This window comes from Camelina sativa, chromosome 20, assembly GCF_030686135.1.
Source record: "Camelina sativa cultivar CO46 ecotype springtype chromosome 20, ASM3068613v1".
NCBI lineage: Eukaryota > Viridiplantae > Streptophyta > Magnoliopsida > Brassicales > Brassicaceae > Camelina > Camelina sativa.
The window spans coordinates 25404504-25422190 of NC_141899.1; the positions used below are offsets into that span (position 1 = coordinate 25404504).

General features: G+C 34.5%; 2 protein-coding genes across 2 annotated transcripts; one reads left to right on the forward strand and one right to left on the reverse strand.

The window, feature by feature from the left end:
- Positions 1-9075: 9075 nt before the first annotated feature.
- On the reverse strand, positions 9076-11148 carry LOC104771294 (GRF1-interacting factor 1). Its single transcript, XM_010495799.3, has 4 exons — positions 10574-11148; positions 9952-10028; positions 9776-9860; positions 9076-9695 (listed from the first exon to the last, which is right to left on the reverse strand). Exons 1-4 carry the CDS (start codon positions 10652-10654, stop codon positions 9318-9320), a joined length of 621 nt encoding a protein of 206 aa, XP_010494101.1. The 5' UTR covers positions 10655-11148; the 3' UTR covers positions 9076-9317.
- A 4071-nt stretch (positions 11149-15219) lies between these two features.
- LOC147919343 (uncharacterized) lies at positions 15220-16749 on the forward strand. Its single transcript, XM_087503544.1, has 9 exons — positions 15220-15403; positions 15497-15551; positions 15629-15674; positions 15760-15823; positions 15897-15930; positions 16028-16067; positions 16159-16205; positions 16413-16467; positions 16543-16749. Exons 1-9 carry the CDS (start codon positions 15262-15264, stop codon positions 16555-16557), a joined length of 498 nt encoding a protein of 165 aa, XP_087359670.1. The 5' UTR covers positions 15220-15261; the 3' UTR covers positions 16558-16749.
- The last annotated feature ends 938 nt before the right edge of the window (positions 16750-17687 follow it).

Consider the following 17687-nt stretch of genomic DNA (forward strand, 5'->3'; position numbering starts at 1 on the left):
CCTTCAAGTTGAAGTTGAGTACATGGCTCTATGGGCAATCAAACTCCTTAACTTGGATCTTGAAACAGCACAAGCTAAGAGAAGCCTTGATTTGCATGAACTTGAGGAGATCAGATTGGAAGCTTATGAAAACTCCAAAATCTACAAGGAGAGGACTAAGGCCTTCCATGATAAGAAGATTCTCATCAAGGACCTTAAGCATGGAGACCAAGCTTTGCTTTACAATTCAAAACTCAAGTTATTCCCTGGGAAGTTAAAAAGTAGATGGGGAGGTCCTTTTGAAATAAAAGAGATCTTACCATATGGAGCTGTTACACTTCTCAACAAGGATGGTAGTGAGTTCACAGTCAATGGTCAGAGGATTAAGAAGTATTTGGGAGAGAAGGAGACACATGAGAAGTGCTCAATGCTTCTCAAAGATGCCCCTCAAGCTTGAAGAGCCATGGAAGTCAAGCTTAGTGACTCTAAACAAGCTCACTAGGGAGGAAGTCCCTAAGGTATCCCTGTCTATATTATTTAGGATTTTTGGTATTTTGACTTGTTTTGGTATTTTTGAGGTCAGGAAAGCAATGGAGTCTAAACAGAAGAAGAGAGGAACATTCGCGGTCCAGCTCGACCCCCCCACTCGGACATGCACTCGACCGAGTGCCGGTTGATCTCCGTCGTCGAGCTGCTCCAAAGTCCATCTCCAAGTCACCAACAAGACCCCAACTACTCCTATGACAGCATGCAGATGGATGTGGACAACTTCTTCCACAATCCCTAAGGTACCACCATCACCTTCACTTGTAAATATCATTGCATTTCATTGTTGTGTTTTGTTTTTAATCTTGAATCCTCTTACAAATTTCTTTCACACAGATGACTGTGTGATTTAAGTTTGGGGGAGGGTTTGAGATAGCATTTGATGTTGTGTTTTGTGTTTTTATTTCAAATTTTTAGCATCTTCATATTAGTATTTGCATAGCATCTAAGGCATAGAAAAACCCTAAAAATTTGAAAAATTTTGAAAAAATCTTTAAAAAAAAAAAGAGTGTTCATGTAGTTTGCATTGCATATTAGGATCTTGTTTAGCATGTTTCATATAGGATTGTATAATATTTGCATTAGGGATCTATGATGAGTATTTCCTTGTTAGCTTGCTTAATTCACTAGACTAGGATCAATGCCCAAGTTAATAGTACTTTGATGCTAGTTGAGTAGTTGGAAGCATAAGATTGAACCAAGCCTTGAATTCTTGCATTGCATTTGGTCTATATTGAAGCATGTTGTGATTTGAAACCATTTCCTACTTATAAGAGCCTAATATTGACTTATAATTATCAATGTGTGCATTGCTTTAAACTCATGGATACCATATACATACTTGGATCATCTTTCTCCTTTTTACCACTCTTGTTGATCCAAGTAGCTGATTTCCTCATTAAGAATCAGTTCCCCTACCCTTAACCAATCCTTCTTTCAAGCCATGTTTATTCTTGTGTGTGTGAGGCCTATTTTTGGGATTGAGCTTGGTAGAAAGTGTTAGGTTTGAACTGACAAGAGTAAGACCTTGTGTAGTTCTAGTTTGCATTTTTCAAACTAGATAGGACTAGGTGGTTCACTTGTTGGGTTTGGGACTTGGCTGTTATGAAAAGAAAAGAAAAGAAAGAAAAAGAGAGAGAACAAAGGGTATAGAGTCTTTAAGAGGAGATTGTGTTTAAACAAAGTCTAGTGAAAGGATGGGAAGTAAGGTATTGTTGAAAATGGTTCTAGCTTAAGAAAGAAAAAGAAAGAAAAGGAAAGTCTAGCAAAAAGCTTATATGTCTTAAGAATAAGAAGAAAAGAGAACCATAGCAAATAAGTAAGAATCCCCCATCCCACTAGATAGATCAAATAAGAAACCTCTCCTAAGATTTGAAAACCAAAAAGAGAAAAGGGTGAAAGAGAAAAGAAGAAGTAAAGGGTAGCACTAGGATCATTTGGGTTCAGATTGCTAGGATAAACACTTTGGGTACCTTTGGGTAGACTAGGTTTTGTTATTGTATGTGTCTAAGTGTTCTTACCTTTAGCATTCTTTTAAAGCTCAATCCATTTTCATGAGAGAACCTTGATATTGACAAGCCCCACTCTAAAAAGAGACCATCATTGTCTCAAAACCTTTATCTCCAAGCCAAATGAGTTTAAGCATTGCATAGAATTGATTCATGTTCTTGATTAATGAATGTTAAAGGAAATGGTTGATTTGAATGCATGTGGACATCTAAGGCTCAAATCAGTAAAGGTTGTGATATGCTTGTCTAAAGTCTTTAAGTACAGCTCATTCAACTTTCATCATAGTATTAGTAACTTGGACATTGATTCTAGATGGTCTATTTGCAAGCTTTAGGAGCTGAGATCCTACTTTCAAACCTCACATACCTTCTTATGTCTTGCTTATTTGCTTGAGGGCAAGCAAAGACTAAGTTTGGGGGTGTTGATGTTCATATATTTTACCATGTTTTCCCTTAGTTTATTCACATCTTTTGCTATCCATTTAGGCCATTATTGTGTAGCTTTAGCACTAATCATGCATTATAGTTTAGATGCATTGCATTTGTATCTTTTCATGCATATTCAGGTGATTTTGGAGCTTAAGGAGCTTGGAAGCAATGCTGAGGAGAAGTGAAACGACCATGAAGGGAAAGCAAGAGAGTTAAGGCTGAAACAACAAGGTCCAGAGTCCAACTCGACCGCACACTCGACCAGACACTCGATCGTGTGCTAAGGAGGACTCGACCGAGTGGAGAATGCACGAGAGAAGCCAGCTCGACCTGCCACTCGACCGAGCACAGGTCGAGTTGACCGAGCCGTTGACTATTTTGTCTTTTAGTATTTTTAGGGCTTCCACCCCCTCTCCTATATAAAGCCTTGTACCTGCAGCCACCAAAAGAGACCAGCTTTTAGATATTCTCTAAACCTAGTTTTTACCCTTTTAGGAATTATTCTTTTTGCACTTTTTATTTTCCTTAGATTTTGTACTTGTTTGAGAGAGAGAAAAGACTAGATTCTTGTATTTTGTTGGTTTCATAACTTTCAAGATATAAAGATTTCGAGTTTTATTTCTTCATCAATATTGTAGATCTCTGTGTTATCTTTCATTTGATGCAAGTTTCAATATTTTCTGGGTTTATGATTTTTGTGTTCATCATGTGTTCTTGTGAGTAGTTCTTTAAGATCTTGAGGATGGGTTAGGCTGGATTGATCTTGTGGTTTGTGTGATTTGGTCAAGCTTGATTATTGTAGATCTCTTCTAGGCTAGATGATCTTAATGTTGATCCTGAACTGAGAGGTTAGGGTTTGATTTCAAGTATCTTAGCATCACACCAATGTTTAAGGAGCATAGATAAGGCTAGATCTAGAGCTTACTATTAGGCTTGCTAAGAGATTAGAGGTCTTGTTTGGTTTGAGATGTATTGCTTAATGCCTGCTTGTGTAGATTCTTTACTGTGTGAGAACAAGTCTAGAATTGCATAGGTTTGATTGTTTCTTGCCATGAGAGTGGAAGAAACTTGTCTTAGATTTATATGTCTAGAGATTAGCTCAAAGTTTGCTTGAGATTTGTTGACCAAGTTAGATAACCACAATGATTAGTTCAGCCCATGAATCCCTCCTCAAGGCCTTCTTTGTTTATTGATTTTTAAGTCTTAATCCTGTTGCTTGCTTGTTGTTTGATTCGTATTTGCATTGCTCTGTTTTTATTGTGTTGCTCTGTTTCCCGGATTTATCCAGCTCGACCCTGCACTCGACCTACACTCGGTTGAGTGCTTGCTCGAGTTCATCCCCAGAACTCTTGTTTATGATTTGTGATTGTTCTGTTTCATTCCTATTTGCATTTCTGTTTCATCTACTCATTGTCCTGTTCATTATTGTCTTGCATTAGTTCATCATAGTAGTTTCTATTTCTGTTCTAGCTTCATATAGTCATAATCATTCTGTTCCATTCACATTTAGTTCTTAGTTCTTGTAGTTTTACTTTCTGCATCTTTACATTTTCATCTTAGGATTGTTAGTGACAAACAATCTTTGCATTTGGCTTAACTTAGATTCATATACATATCTTAATTGTTCACAAACACTCATTTAGGATTGATACCTCTTATACTGCAACAGCATAAGGGGAATTGAAACACCCATCCATCTATCCATTCATATCTCACCATTGCATACATTCATCATCATTCATTCATCACCCACATAACAAAAAGCTTGTTTCAAATACACACCTCAAGGACCGTGGATCAAATTTGTTAGCTCCATAGGCACGAAGCGTGGGATAACAAGCACTACCAAATACCCTGAGTGAAGTGTAATCAGGCTTTTCTGAATATAGAGCTTGATAGGGACTCTGAAAAGTCTCATGAGCAGAGGTGGGAAGGAGGTTGCTGAGATAATTTGCTGTGAAGAACGCTTCAACCCAGTAGTGTTGAGGCACTTTGCTTTAGAACATCATACTGAGGCCTAATTCAGACAAATGTTTGTGCTTTCTCTCAGCAAGTCCGTTTTGTTGCGGTGTATAAGGACACAAGATTAATTGTTTGATTCCATTGTTGGCAAGATGTGTGACAAACTGATTACTTATAAATTCACCACCCCCATCACACTGAAAAATCTTGATTTTCCGATTAAACTGATTCTCAACAAGACTTTGAAAGAGTAAGAAAACTGAGTAGAATTCAGATTTATTCTTCAAAGGATAGAACCAACAATAGCGAGAGAAATTGTCAACAAAAATAACATAATATCGAAACCCTTGAGTATAAGTGACTGGAGCAGGCCCCCATAAATCACAGTGTAACCTCTCAAGAGGCTTACTAGCTACAAAACTCGAAGAAGAAAAAGGGAGTTGAGCATTCTTCCCAAGTCTGCTCGACTCACAGAACTTGTTGGTGCGTTTATTGATCGAAATAGCAGCAGTTGAAGATAGATGCTGGAGAATCTCTGCACTTGGATGCCCCAAACGCTTGTGCCAGACCTCATCACTGATACCAATCTCAAAACAAGAAGATTTGTGCTCTTAAAGAGCTTATTAAGCTAGATATATAAGATAGCTCATTAGGAGCTTTATTGTGCAAAGAAACTAAAGAAAGAGGAAAGAGAGATTAGGTTGTCACCCAGAGCAAACACATATTAGATTTGATATCTCATAAGATTGAAGAGGGGAGAGTTGTTTTGAGACAACTCTCAAAGTTACACACCAAGTTCTCATTACATCAATATATATATGACTTTCATCTTGCTAAAAACCCTAGTTACATGTCATAAGATTGGGCTTGGGCTTGTCTTTCTTGTGGGCTCTAATACTCCCCCGCAAAGTTAGCAGCGGGTGTGAAAGTAACGATGCTAAGTTTGTAACCGCAAATGCAATGGCTTTGACATGAGAATGCGTCGTCGAAGCAAGATCGTTGTGATGTAGATAGCAGCATCTCTTCACCATAAAACCAGACATTAGTGTGAGAACTTCTCAGGTTCTTTTGACATATTTGTCTCAAAGAGTCCGGGTTTTCTTTACCTCGTTTAACTCTCCTAAGCTGTCTATGAACAAGAAGAATTCGCTTCCCACAACTACCTAAATCCTACGTGCTATCTGCTTCTCATCCATTTACCAACCACAATTTGCATAAAACCAATATGTCTTTCTCTTTGGCATTTTAACAAGCACCTTGTATGCTCTCAACAAAACCAGAAAAAAAAAATTCCAGCCAAAAACCCATCCTTATGAGATCCAAGACAATCTGATTGCATTTTAGCTTCATGAGTTCAATCCTACAATCTAAACCAGCTAGCAAAAACCACCATATAAACGACAACCAGCAAAATTCCAAGCCTTAACTCTAAACCGTTTCTTCCTCTTTCCCAAACTCCATGTTCTGTCTCTAAGGGAAAGAGAAACATTACCGATGTGCCGTTGAAGACCATGTTCTGTCTCTAGGAAAAAAAAGATTTGCTTTCAGCTTCAGCAGTCGGAGAAATCATTATCTTCTTTTAGTTGACTTCCTCTTAGCTTGTGACCTTGATGGATGACGATGGTCTAGAATGGGACGTCGGATCTGACTTTGGAACTAGCAGACCTGTTGTCGGTTTATAGACGAGAGACTTGATAAAAGCCTTCTTGAGCAGAAGAAAGAAGTTTGTGAAGATAAAACCCCAATCAATCGCATATGCTTTGATACCATGATAGCAATTTCAAAACAAGAAGATTTGTGCTCTTAAAGAGCTTATTAAGCTAGATATATAAGATAGCACATTAGGAGCTTTATTGTGCAAAGAAACTAAAGAAAGAGGAAAGAGAGATTAGGTTGTCACCCAAAGCAAACACAGATTAGATTTGATATCTCATAAGATTGAAGAGGGGAGAGTTGTTTTGAGACAACTCTCAAAGTTACACACCAAGTTCTCATTACATCAATATATATATGACTTTCATCTTGCTAAAAACCCTAGTTACATGTCATAAGATTGGGCTTGGGCTTGTCTTTCTTGTGGACTCTAATAATCACTAGTAGCAAGTTGTCTTGTAGAGTAGAGAGTAGCAAAGGCAGGATTGTCCAACACATAATGATCTTTACTCAGGTTTCCTGTTGTGAGGAGCTGCTTGGTATGCTTGTCCTTTACACGTACACCATCAAAGTCAAATTTCACAGAATAAGGATAGTCTAAGCATAGTTTAGACACTAATAGAAGGGACTTAGCAACGTTAGGACAGACAAGAACATCCTTAAGAGGTAGAAATTTACCTGATAGAGTCTGTAGTGGCACTGAGCCGATGTGTGTAATGGGCAGAAACTCACCATTACCTACCATTACGGAATCATTTCCATGATAGGGTTGAGCATGCTGCAGATTAGCGGTTGTGTTGGTAATGTGAGCTGTTGAACCGCTATCAGGCAACCACTCTGCACCAGTGTGTTGTTGTTCACTATCGGAGACACGCATTGCAGCCAAAGCATTTGGTAAATCAGGTTTGGTGAGAGACTCATTATAGCGATTGTAGCAGTCAAAGGCACTATGACCATACTTCCCACAGATCTGACAGGTTGGTTTTGTGCCACCATTTCCTCTGTTCTGACTATTCTGACCACTACCGTGCTGCTGAAAGCCGCGTCCTCCGGTAGAGTAATTTCCTTTTCCTCTGTAACCTCCACCAGAACGACCGCCTCTGTTGTTTGAACCTCCTCGATCATAGTATGCTGTCTAAGTTTGAAAAGCAAGATGCAGAGTGCCAGCAAGAACAGTAGAGTACATTTTCAGCTTATCATCAAAGGCAATTACCTTAAAGACTACATCTTCATAGCAAGGAGTGGGAAGAGAATCCATAGAATGCTCAATCACGGTAGCAACAGTTTCATATTCCTTGCCTAGACCAAACAACAACCCATGTATTTTCTCTAGGTCGGTCATGGGAAAGCCAATTAAATCTAGCTGGTCAAAGATTTGTTGGAGTTCGCTAAGGTAATCTTCCATGGTTTTACCAGACTTAAGGCAAGCACGTAACTTATTCTGTAGTTCAAACTTCCTAGTGGTAGAAACTCTATTAAACCTTTTAGCGAGAGCAGACCATACCTCCTGAGCAGACTGCAGACCATACACGACTCGGATGGCGGTTTCAGAGAGAGATCCTAAGATCCATGCCATGACCAGTTGGTCATTACGAATCCACTTCTCGAACTCCGGATTAGGCTCTTCAGTAACCCCTGCAGCACCAGTGACAGATCGAGTGGATGCTGGACGAGGAAGCGAGCCATTAACGTACCCAAGAAGCATTTGAGGTGAGAGGAAGGACTCGAATTGAGTTTTCCATTGGAGATAGTTGGACTCAGTGAGTTTGAGAGCTACAACTTGAGAAATGGAAAGAGGAGCGGAAGAAAAAGAATCATCTGAAGCCATAGAACGTATTACTGGTGCTCTGATACCATGAAAGCAGAGTTTAGAACACAAGGTAATACAGAGAGAAGAGAGGCTTAAAAGTATATCTTCATTCTTATCAAAAACGATTACATTGCATCATCCTTATATAATGGAGTGATGTTTAACCTAAAGGTTACAATACTAGGTAGATTGCTGACAAATGTCATCATCAGCAGCAGACGATCGGTGACGCAAGAGGACTGAACCTGTTCTATGTTTAGAGCGTAGTATGAGCTGGCTTTGATTGTTTGACCGTACGAACAGCACAAGTAGTGTGTGACTGTCCTCTGTTACCGTTAACGAGAGATGCCATTTGAACATAAGCAACAACGGTGGGCTTAGTATCCTTAAAGCCCAAATCAGCTTGTTGTTGGACTCCATTTGGGGCTTTACAGCTTACACATGTGCCAAAAAGAAGGAAACTAAGATTTGTGACAATTGAAAAGGGAGATTATAAGGCCGTTGGCCATATGAACGAAAATCAAAGCGCAAAAAGGAAAACTTGATCAAAGGAGATAGGCGTGAGATCGTTAGTCTTGTGTCTCTTCCTTTTTGAAATAATATCTCTCTTTGGTTGGCTTTAGCCGTTCAAAGAGATGCGGGTGCGGCCAAAGGTTGATCCCATCTTCCTCTGGATCACTCTGGCTTGGTCAAGAGGTTAAACCCTCATCCTCGTCACGAGACTTTGAGAACGTGATGGCACCCACGCTTGATTGGTCGGATGGGGTAGTTTTCTTAAATGGACCCGAATATGTTCGTTGGTTAGAATGCAGCATCGGGGGTTGCTATATGGGTCAGTTCAGGGTCAGGTCTTCAGCATTATGGGCCCTTGAGAGGACCACTATGGCAGGTAACATGAGTCTTGGACGGGACCGTTTGTATTCAAGTATGTTTCAACTACACTACAATAATCGTAAATTCGTAATTATTGATCTCAATTGCACCATATTGACTATCAATAAATCAAAGATTTGGACAATAAGGGCTCCGGTTAAAATTGGTTTACAATCAGCTACCCTAACTTTTCCAACTAAACCAAACCAATTTTAAATTCAAACATGGCTACAAAACGGTTTAAAATCCAATTAGGTAAAATCAATGATCTCCAAAACTCAGTTCCTGGTTAAAGAAAAAGAGTCAAACTCAGAGTCAGAGAAATAACATACTAAGATTAAGACACAACTTGGAGCCAGCAGATTTACATGGTACGTTACACCACGAAAGAGGTTCATTTTTTAGGGCACAAACATAAAGAGAATAACAAAACTAAAAATAAAGAGTTCTTTGCTTCTCCAAGAAGCAACTAAACCAAAACACACTAACTTCAAGACTCCTACTATTACTACTTCTTCTGCTGCTTCATCATTAAGATTCCTTGTGCCAGAGTCTTTTTAATTCCCATCATCTGATGATTTCAAGTAAAGGGTTTCTCCACCATCCCCGGAGCTTCCTCCTCTGCCTTCACCACTGCCCATTTCCGGCTTCCCACGGCCAAAATCATGAAACCCACCAGCCTCTCCCTGAAGGATATGGAGACCACTGCTTCCTCCTCCGCTGCTCGAGCTCATTCCAAGCTGGCTATGGTGCAATTGCTGATGCTGAAGCGTTGCGTAAGGCTGTTGCTGCTGCTGCTGCTGAGCATACAACATTGAGGAACGAGCCGCCATTAGAGACTGCTGAGTCATCTGTTGCTGTTGAGTCGCTTGTTGCTGCTGCAAATAGTGTGACCCTCCTTCTCCCTGAATCATCCCACCACCAGCAGATCCATACTAATAACCCAACAATACCAATCAGTTTCTCAATTTCCATACAACAAAACTCGGAATACTTTTTCTGAATAAACTATTACCTGGCTATGCACGCTTGGAGGCTGAGGCTGAGAATCTGCAATTGCAGCTAAATACATTAGGTTGCGTTGAAGCCTTGCCTGATTCCTGTGACCATCAAAATATAACCGTATTAATCATTTCTTATTATTCAACCAGAACAGAAGTGAAATCGCAAGGACAATATGTTGGCACTTACTCGGCGCACTCGCTGAGCTTTCCAGAGTTTTGAGACTCAACAATCTTCAGAATCAACGATTTGTTCTCATCCAAGTACTACCATAAACATCTAATCAGTAATGTGTAGTATAAACAAAAAAAAAAGTTTGCATCTAATTTTTGTTGTTGGAATAGAAGACAGAGAAACACTCAAAGAAGACCCCATTAACTTTAGATGCACAAAACAAAAGACCAAAGGCATCTCTAGCAACCGATTTATCAGACATAACACAGATGTATTAAACCTAAAAACTAATTCATCTATCAACATGGAAACAAGAACAAAAAGAACCAAATAACCAGAAAAAAATATCATCAATTCAGTTACATCCATGAAAAAAAACCCATCATTCATATTTGTTCTGAGAACAAAAGAAAAGGGTCTCAGGTACTATTTTTATATATGAAGAAAAGGGTATCAGGTACTTTGCAAGATAGTTTTCATATCTTTTCTTTTTGAATTCAGAGAAACATATAATAAAGAAAAAGAAAGAGATAATATAATAGAAGAAGAAGAAGAAGAAGAAGAAGAAGAAGAAGAAGAAGAAGAAGAAGAAGAAGAAGAAGAAGAAGAAGAAGAAGGAGAAGAAGAAGAAGAGAACCTGCTGGATATGATCAGAGGTAACATTGCTGGGGTAGTAACCAGCCATCATGGGCTGCATCTGCATCAGGTGCTGTTGCATTTCTTTTGCTATTTTATATAAAACCTGATAATTCTTCTTATTTATTTATATTTTTAATATATATAAGTTTTATAGAGACAACCCCCACCACAAAACCCAGAGGAAAAAGAGAAGTCACCAAGTGAGAGAAGGAGAGATATTAAATTTTGTATCTGTCTCTCTCTCTCCCTTTACTTGCTTCTGTATATAGAAAACTCTTAACTATTGAAGATGTGTATCTCTGTGTGTGTGTTATCTCGCTTTCTCTCCTTCACAAAAGTTGTTTTGCGTCAAAAGACTGAGAGAGACAGTGAAGTCTCTTAAATAGAGAGAGAGAGAGAGAGAGAGAGAGTTTTTTTCTCTTTTTCTTGGGTTTTGGGGTTTGGTTTTGTTGGTTTCTTTCTGTCTCATCCTATCTCTGTCCCTGCAAAGAAGAGGAGTTCACGTGACGAGTCATGCTTATTATAGAGACGTGAGACCTTTACATACACTACATTTATATTACTTTGAAGTTTGAACCCTTTAGCCATAGCTTCTTTATTTTATAGACGCTTTTACTCCTTCGTATTTTTTATGCACATACGGTGTATTTACGTGTACAAAGATATCTTACATTTTTTTAATAACATTTACTATTTCCTTTTGGGTGTTTATAGGTTTATAAATGTTTTGATTCTGTTGTGCGAAAGTAAGTGTCCTCTCTCTTAAGTTAGGCGATTTTTTGTTAAAGATCATTCTGATATTTTGTAAGTACCCGTTAGCACAAAAAAAAAAAAATTAGCATAAAAAAGAATTATTTCTTACTAGAGCTAATCTTCAATTACCAGTGTTTTTTTTGTTTTGTTGAAGACTTCAATTACCAGTTATGTTGTCAACTGATCGAACATATAACAATATTTCGCAAGAGTCATATGTGAGATAGGTTTGCCGAATGCCGCGACCAACTCTCCCCATTAAACATTGTCAAAGTAAGCGTGCGTAGTTAGTTGACGTATTGATATACTTCATATTTGTCTCAAGTGTAGTGCATGAATCGTCCCAGCTTTTATTGTACAAGATGGCGAGATGCACAATTTTTTTTTCTTTTGCTAAGTAATAACAATTCGTGTTAGATTGATTCAAAAGAGTCCTTAGCAAACCATTAGTGGCATGAAGTCTCTGTGTCAAGTCATAATTGGCTGATGTTTAAATTTTAATTGATAAAAAGTTCTATTTTCAAAGAGTTTTTCTCCTTTCTCTCTTGTTCGACTTCTCGATGCTAAAAATGCAAGTTTGGATGGGATAACGTATGAGGCTCTTTTTCTAGAGTAAAGTATTGGGTTCGGTTTAGTGTAGTTAGGCATGTTCGAGAGGAATATGATTTGAATATTTAATATTGATGACGCTTGACCGAAGTATATATCTCTAAATTTTTTGAAATGCTTTCTTTGGTAAGAAAAGTTATACAATTAGTTGGAGCTGAGTAATTCTTGAAGTACGTTTCAATGGTCGGTAAATATATATATATATAAGAAGATTCAACAGCTATATCATCTTTGCGTGGTATTAAATCCACGTTAAACCCTCTAGTAGATGTAGCTAAATATTAATTACATCTTATTCGTTGATACCAAAAATGGATCCGAGATATTCCTTCTGCATATATGAACCACGGAGGCTCGACTTTTAATGTTTGTTTGTTTAATTATTAGTACCACAAGTATAGTATTATGAATGAACATTAAACTAAACTGCAAGGATATATGAATTGTTTTCTTCTCCCGATTAATTATGACTTTGGAGACAATCAATATTATTTCTATACCATATATAAAAGTAAACCAAAAACAAAACAACCAAATACTAGACCATTCAAACTAATAATCTAAAAGTATTAAATATATTACACGATATATTAATATAAAATATCTTTTCTTAAATATCACTGTTACTATTCTATATCAGTTCAAATTTATGATTTTTTTAAAAATTTCGTGATATAATATTATTCATTTATTTATTTTTTGAAAATTAAAATTGTTATGGTTATTGTTATAATTCTCTATATGTATTATTTGATGGAGAAAACCATATTATTTTCATATAACAGTTATAAAATATTAGAATTAATTTGAGGTCGATGTAGAATCTTCTTCCATGGAAAAGGTGTTGCAACTTGTAACTTATTGTACTATATATTTGACCGATTAATATGAACATCCAGACCACCCTCGAGTTAAATAATGAAACTTGTAGTTATTGAGCTGAGATATTTTATGGATATTTATTATCTCACTCGTAAGTTTTCTTAGTAACAATAAATGAAAGGTTATACGTATAAAGTGGAATCACGTTGAAGAAGAATATGTGCGTCGATCTTTTAAAGACCGCTTCTGTCCAAATAATACTTCTTGTCAGTTATGCAGATGTATGACATCATTTTGAGATTCTAACTTTCCCCACGCGCTCTTTCCACGCGCTCTGTTATTATATTTCAATACATATTAAGAAAAAAATAGCTAGGGTAAAAGAGAAAATATGGTTACACATCCCAAGTATATTATTGTATACTCAACTACACGAAGTATATGTATTACATGGCCACGTGCATGAACTATATGACGTTATGTGATTAACACCATAGACATACAATCCGGTATACTGGTCAACTGACTCCGGCAAAGACCGATGTTGACTCTGGCGTTGACCAAAAAATGTATTAATTTTTTTTTTCCTATTAAAAATCAAAAATAAGAAATATTATATATAAGCATTTTTGGTTTTTCATAATTAAAAAACATATTCAATTCAATATCTAAATATTTTTATATATCTCTAATGTATTCATTCTTATAATTAGTTAATTTTTATTGTTAAAGCTAAACTAATAGTTAAATAAAAACCATTAATAATTATTTTCAAAATATCTATATATGTATATAAATCTTTGATAATTAGATTATTTAAATACTACAAAATCAATAAAATCAAATTCAACTACATTCATTAGAAAAATAATATGCAAAAGATTGAGTATATGACTCTGTACTCTAAAATTTGCATGGTAAATGTTGTATAAAATTTTAGATTATTTTACTATAAAATTTACATACTCTTAATAACATGTAAACAACAACAAAATAAATTTACAATATTTACTTCTAATATATAAAAGGTAAACATACAAAAAAATCATTTTAGCAAAACAATATACTTGATTTGAGGGTATGTTTGTAAAAGGGAGAATAAGAGTATTTTTGAAAATACCTTTATATTAAATCTTAAAAATAATTATAAATGATTTTTATTCAAATATTAGTTTAGCTTTAACAATAAAAACTAACTAATTATAAAAATAAATACATTAGAGATATATAAAAATATTTAGATATTGAATTGAATATGCTTTTTAATCATGAAAACCCAAAAAATGTTTATATATAATATTTATTATTTTTGATTTTTAATAGAAAAAAAGTTTTAATATATTTTTTTGGTCAATGCTGGAGTCAATCGACTAGTGAACCGGATTGTATGTCTATGGTGTTGATCACATGACGTCATATATTTCATGCATGTGACTATGTAATACATATACTTCGTATAGTTGAAGATACAATAGTATACTTGGTATGTGTGACCATGTTTTCTCTTCTACTTTGTATAGCTAGCCATCTTTTTTCCTACATATTAATCATTCTGAGTTTTTTTTCTGTTTTCATCATAAAAGTGAGCAATAGTTTTCTGTTTTTCAAAAATACAGTGGAAACTTTTTTTTTCTTTTTTATAGTTTTCCAGTGGAAAATAATTAACGTGGTTATACCAAAAATGTGTTGTATCATATACATTTTTACTTGACAAAAATAGATTTCTTCTCGTATATAATTCCAAGAGAACTGTGAATAAAGTAAAATAAAATTAATTATTTGATTATAGTGTAAAAGTGAGCACGAAAATTAAACGAGAAGGACACATTTTACATGCAAATTAAACGACTATACACAACATAACTCCGATGTGTCAAACATGTGATGTCCACTATGTCTTTTCTTGCCTAAAATGTGGCAAGTTTTGTTAATTGTCGGTTTATAAATAATAACTAATGGGAAATGCTAAATGGCAAGTGACAGTAGTACAGTACTATTGAGTTTCAGTTTCTAATATAAACAAGAACAAATCCACCTAATCTAATATATTAAAGGAGAAGTCGAGAGCGCTCACAGCCAATCTCACAAAATTTGACTTCTCTTGCCTTTAATGAAAAATACCCCTGAAAAATTTTCGGACAAGCTTTTGTTCTATATTTAGGTTGCTGAAACGCATCACATTCATCCTCAAACTTAAGATTACTAATTTGCCATTAATTAGAATCCAATCTGGACATTTTTACCCTTCAAATTAATTTAGAAAATTAAAAAAGTCTAAATTATTAAATATCTAATCTATATAATCGTCAAACGTGATTTAAAAAAAAATTAAAACGCTAAAACCTAAAATAATGGGTTTTAAAAAAAACCCAACCAAAATATACCGACCTATTCGAAACCCTAAAATTATAGGTTGTAAACATATATATATATATAGGTACAACCCTAATCATTCTCCATAATCCGAAATCTTCAAAACAGAGAAAATCCTAATTTTCTCTCATGTTGTTCAAATTATATATGTATTATAGTTTTGATGATCCCTTATATGATTCTTCGTATTCGTGTTCGTGTTTTAATGATTCATGTCCTCTTTCTGTAGTATTTGTTTGGAACGCAGGTTCGAGCATTACCAAAACTTTGAGTATGGTTTCATTACTTCTTATATTATTATGTATAGGTTTCTTGATTTATTTAACGTTTTGTAAAAACGATTATACTAATTTTTATGTTTCAGGTGAGTTAGTACATGGTCGTGATCTTACTTCTATGTTCCCGGACAAGAAATCTAGGTCTTTTATTTTTGAATACTTTAAACTTTATTCTTTATAGTTTGATGATGCTAAATAGAAAAGGCTTATTTCTATAGTTGCAGGAAAGCTTCTGAAGATGATCATAGTGATGAGAGATGTTTGGTAAATTTAATAGTAAACTACTCTATCATCGTTATAAAATTTTATTCATGTGTTGTGGCTCTAACAAATAAATATAAATGAAAAGGTGGAGGTGGCGAGGACTATCGAAATTTCTTATTTGAATTCTGCATCTTCATCTATGGTAAAAGGTATGTTGCTAAATTTAAAATTCCTTTTATTAATATATTTCTAATGATTTAATAAAATTTAAACATTGTTTAGATGAATCTACCTATGATCGTATGGTGAAAAACAGGTATCTTTAATTTTAAAGGAAAATTATATATATATATATATATATATATGATTCAGATAATCATATTAACATTTGTATTTACTGATTATTATTGCAGAAAGACTGTGAATGGTGTTAATAATATCCCAGAAGTTATGGTATATTTTAAAAATAATTAATAGTTATTGATTTAAATTAATAACTCTTATTTCCACAGATATAACAACATTTAGTGTGATTAATCAACAGATTAGAGATGCAGAGTCAGCAATACAACGTCTTTCAGCTATTGTTCGGTAGTAATTCTATGTTAAAAGGCGGTTTTGACACTAATTATTTGTTTGGATCATCTTCTAACGTTTGTTAATCATTTGTTTATTTGGTATTATTACGGAAATCATAAGTGTTTTAAAGTCATCCTGATACTAAAATTTAATGAAACATTTTACTAGCATTTTTTCCGTAAATTTTGAACGTAATCCTATTTTTGTGGAAATCTGCAGAGAAACTATTGATCGTAAAAAATCAGAGTCGTTTCCTTTCCTTTTAAACTACACGGTAATTATCTTCATATATTCTCAATCAAATTCCATTAGATATAATTTATAACATTGTTATTATTTAAAAAAATAGACAGCGTATGGATGAAGATATGATTGGTGTCGTTGCAAAAATTCAGGCGTGAAGAAAGGAGGAAGACGAATTTTAGAGAATAGTAGGATGAATGTTATGCGATCTTATAATCGTATTTTTATTGATATTGTTTTAGATGGATGAATAGTTTATGAAATAGAAATAGTCCAATGATTATTTATTTTAAAAATAAAAATTGTACTTTATTAATGACGATCAAACGACCGGATACCAAGGTTCTTGATGATTATATAAGAACTAAATAAAACAATGGAATGCTATATTCATAATTATTATTAAGAAAAAAAAATGTTTGAAATTATGTTTAATATTTTGAATAATATTGTTAATTAATGAAAACAATCTGCTTATGGAAGAATAATCCTTGGTGTCGTGGCTCATATTTAGGCGTAAGGAGAAGATAAGCATGATATTTAGAGAATAGTATTATGAATATTATGATATCTAATCGATCAGTTACTAAAGATCTTGATTATTAATTCAATTTTGAAAAAAAAAAGTGAAATGACATGATGATAGCTAATGTTCTTTAAAATGTGATAGTTATTATGTTCAAAATTTTGAAAATTATTGTTAGGAAAATCTAATATTGTTATTTTACCTTATGAAAAGTAGAGTGGATAATCTTAAGAGATATTCTATATTTAAAACAGAATAAAATATAGTGTAAGATCATGATTTATTTAAAAAAAATATATAAATACGCATTAAAAGTCGTAATGATAAACATAAAATAAATGGAAATATATCTCTAAAATAAATGGAAATATAAAATATATCAATGTCTGGAGATCTATACAGAATAGTAAAATGTTTTGATAAACAAAAATTTAAACATATCACTTCCGATAAATATGTAAATTGTGAATATATAAAATTGCATATATATATGTCTATTCGACACTTTTGATTTTAACCTAAATCAAAGAAGAAATCCAAAGAACAAAAAAAAAAAAGCAAAAAACTATGGTTAGGTATAGCCTTTTCGATAATGTTTCGCGTTTGAACTCTTCAAAATATGAATGGAAAATTCGTGTGAAGGTCTTGTGTCTGTGGGAAGAGAAAGGTCCAAGTTTGGAGATGGTTTTAACTGATATTAAGGTATTTACTTTAGTTTAATTATA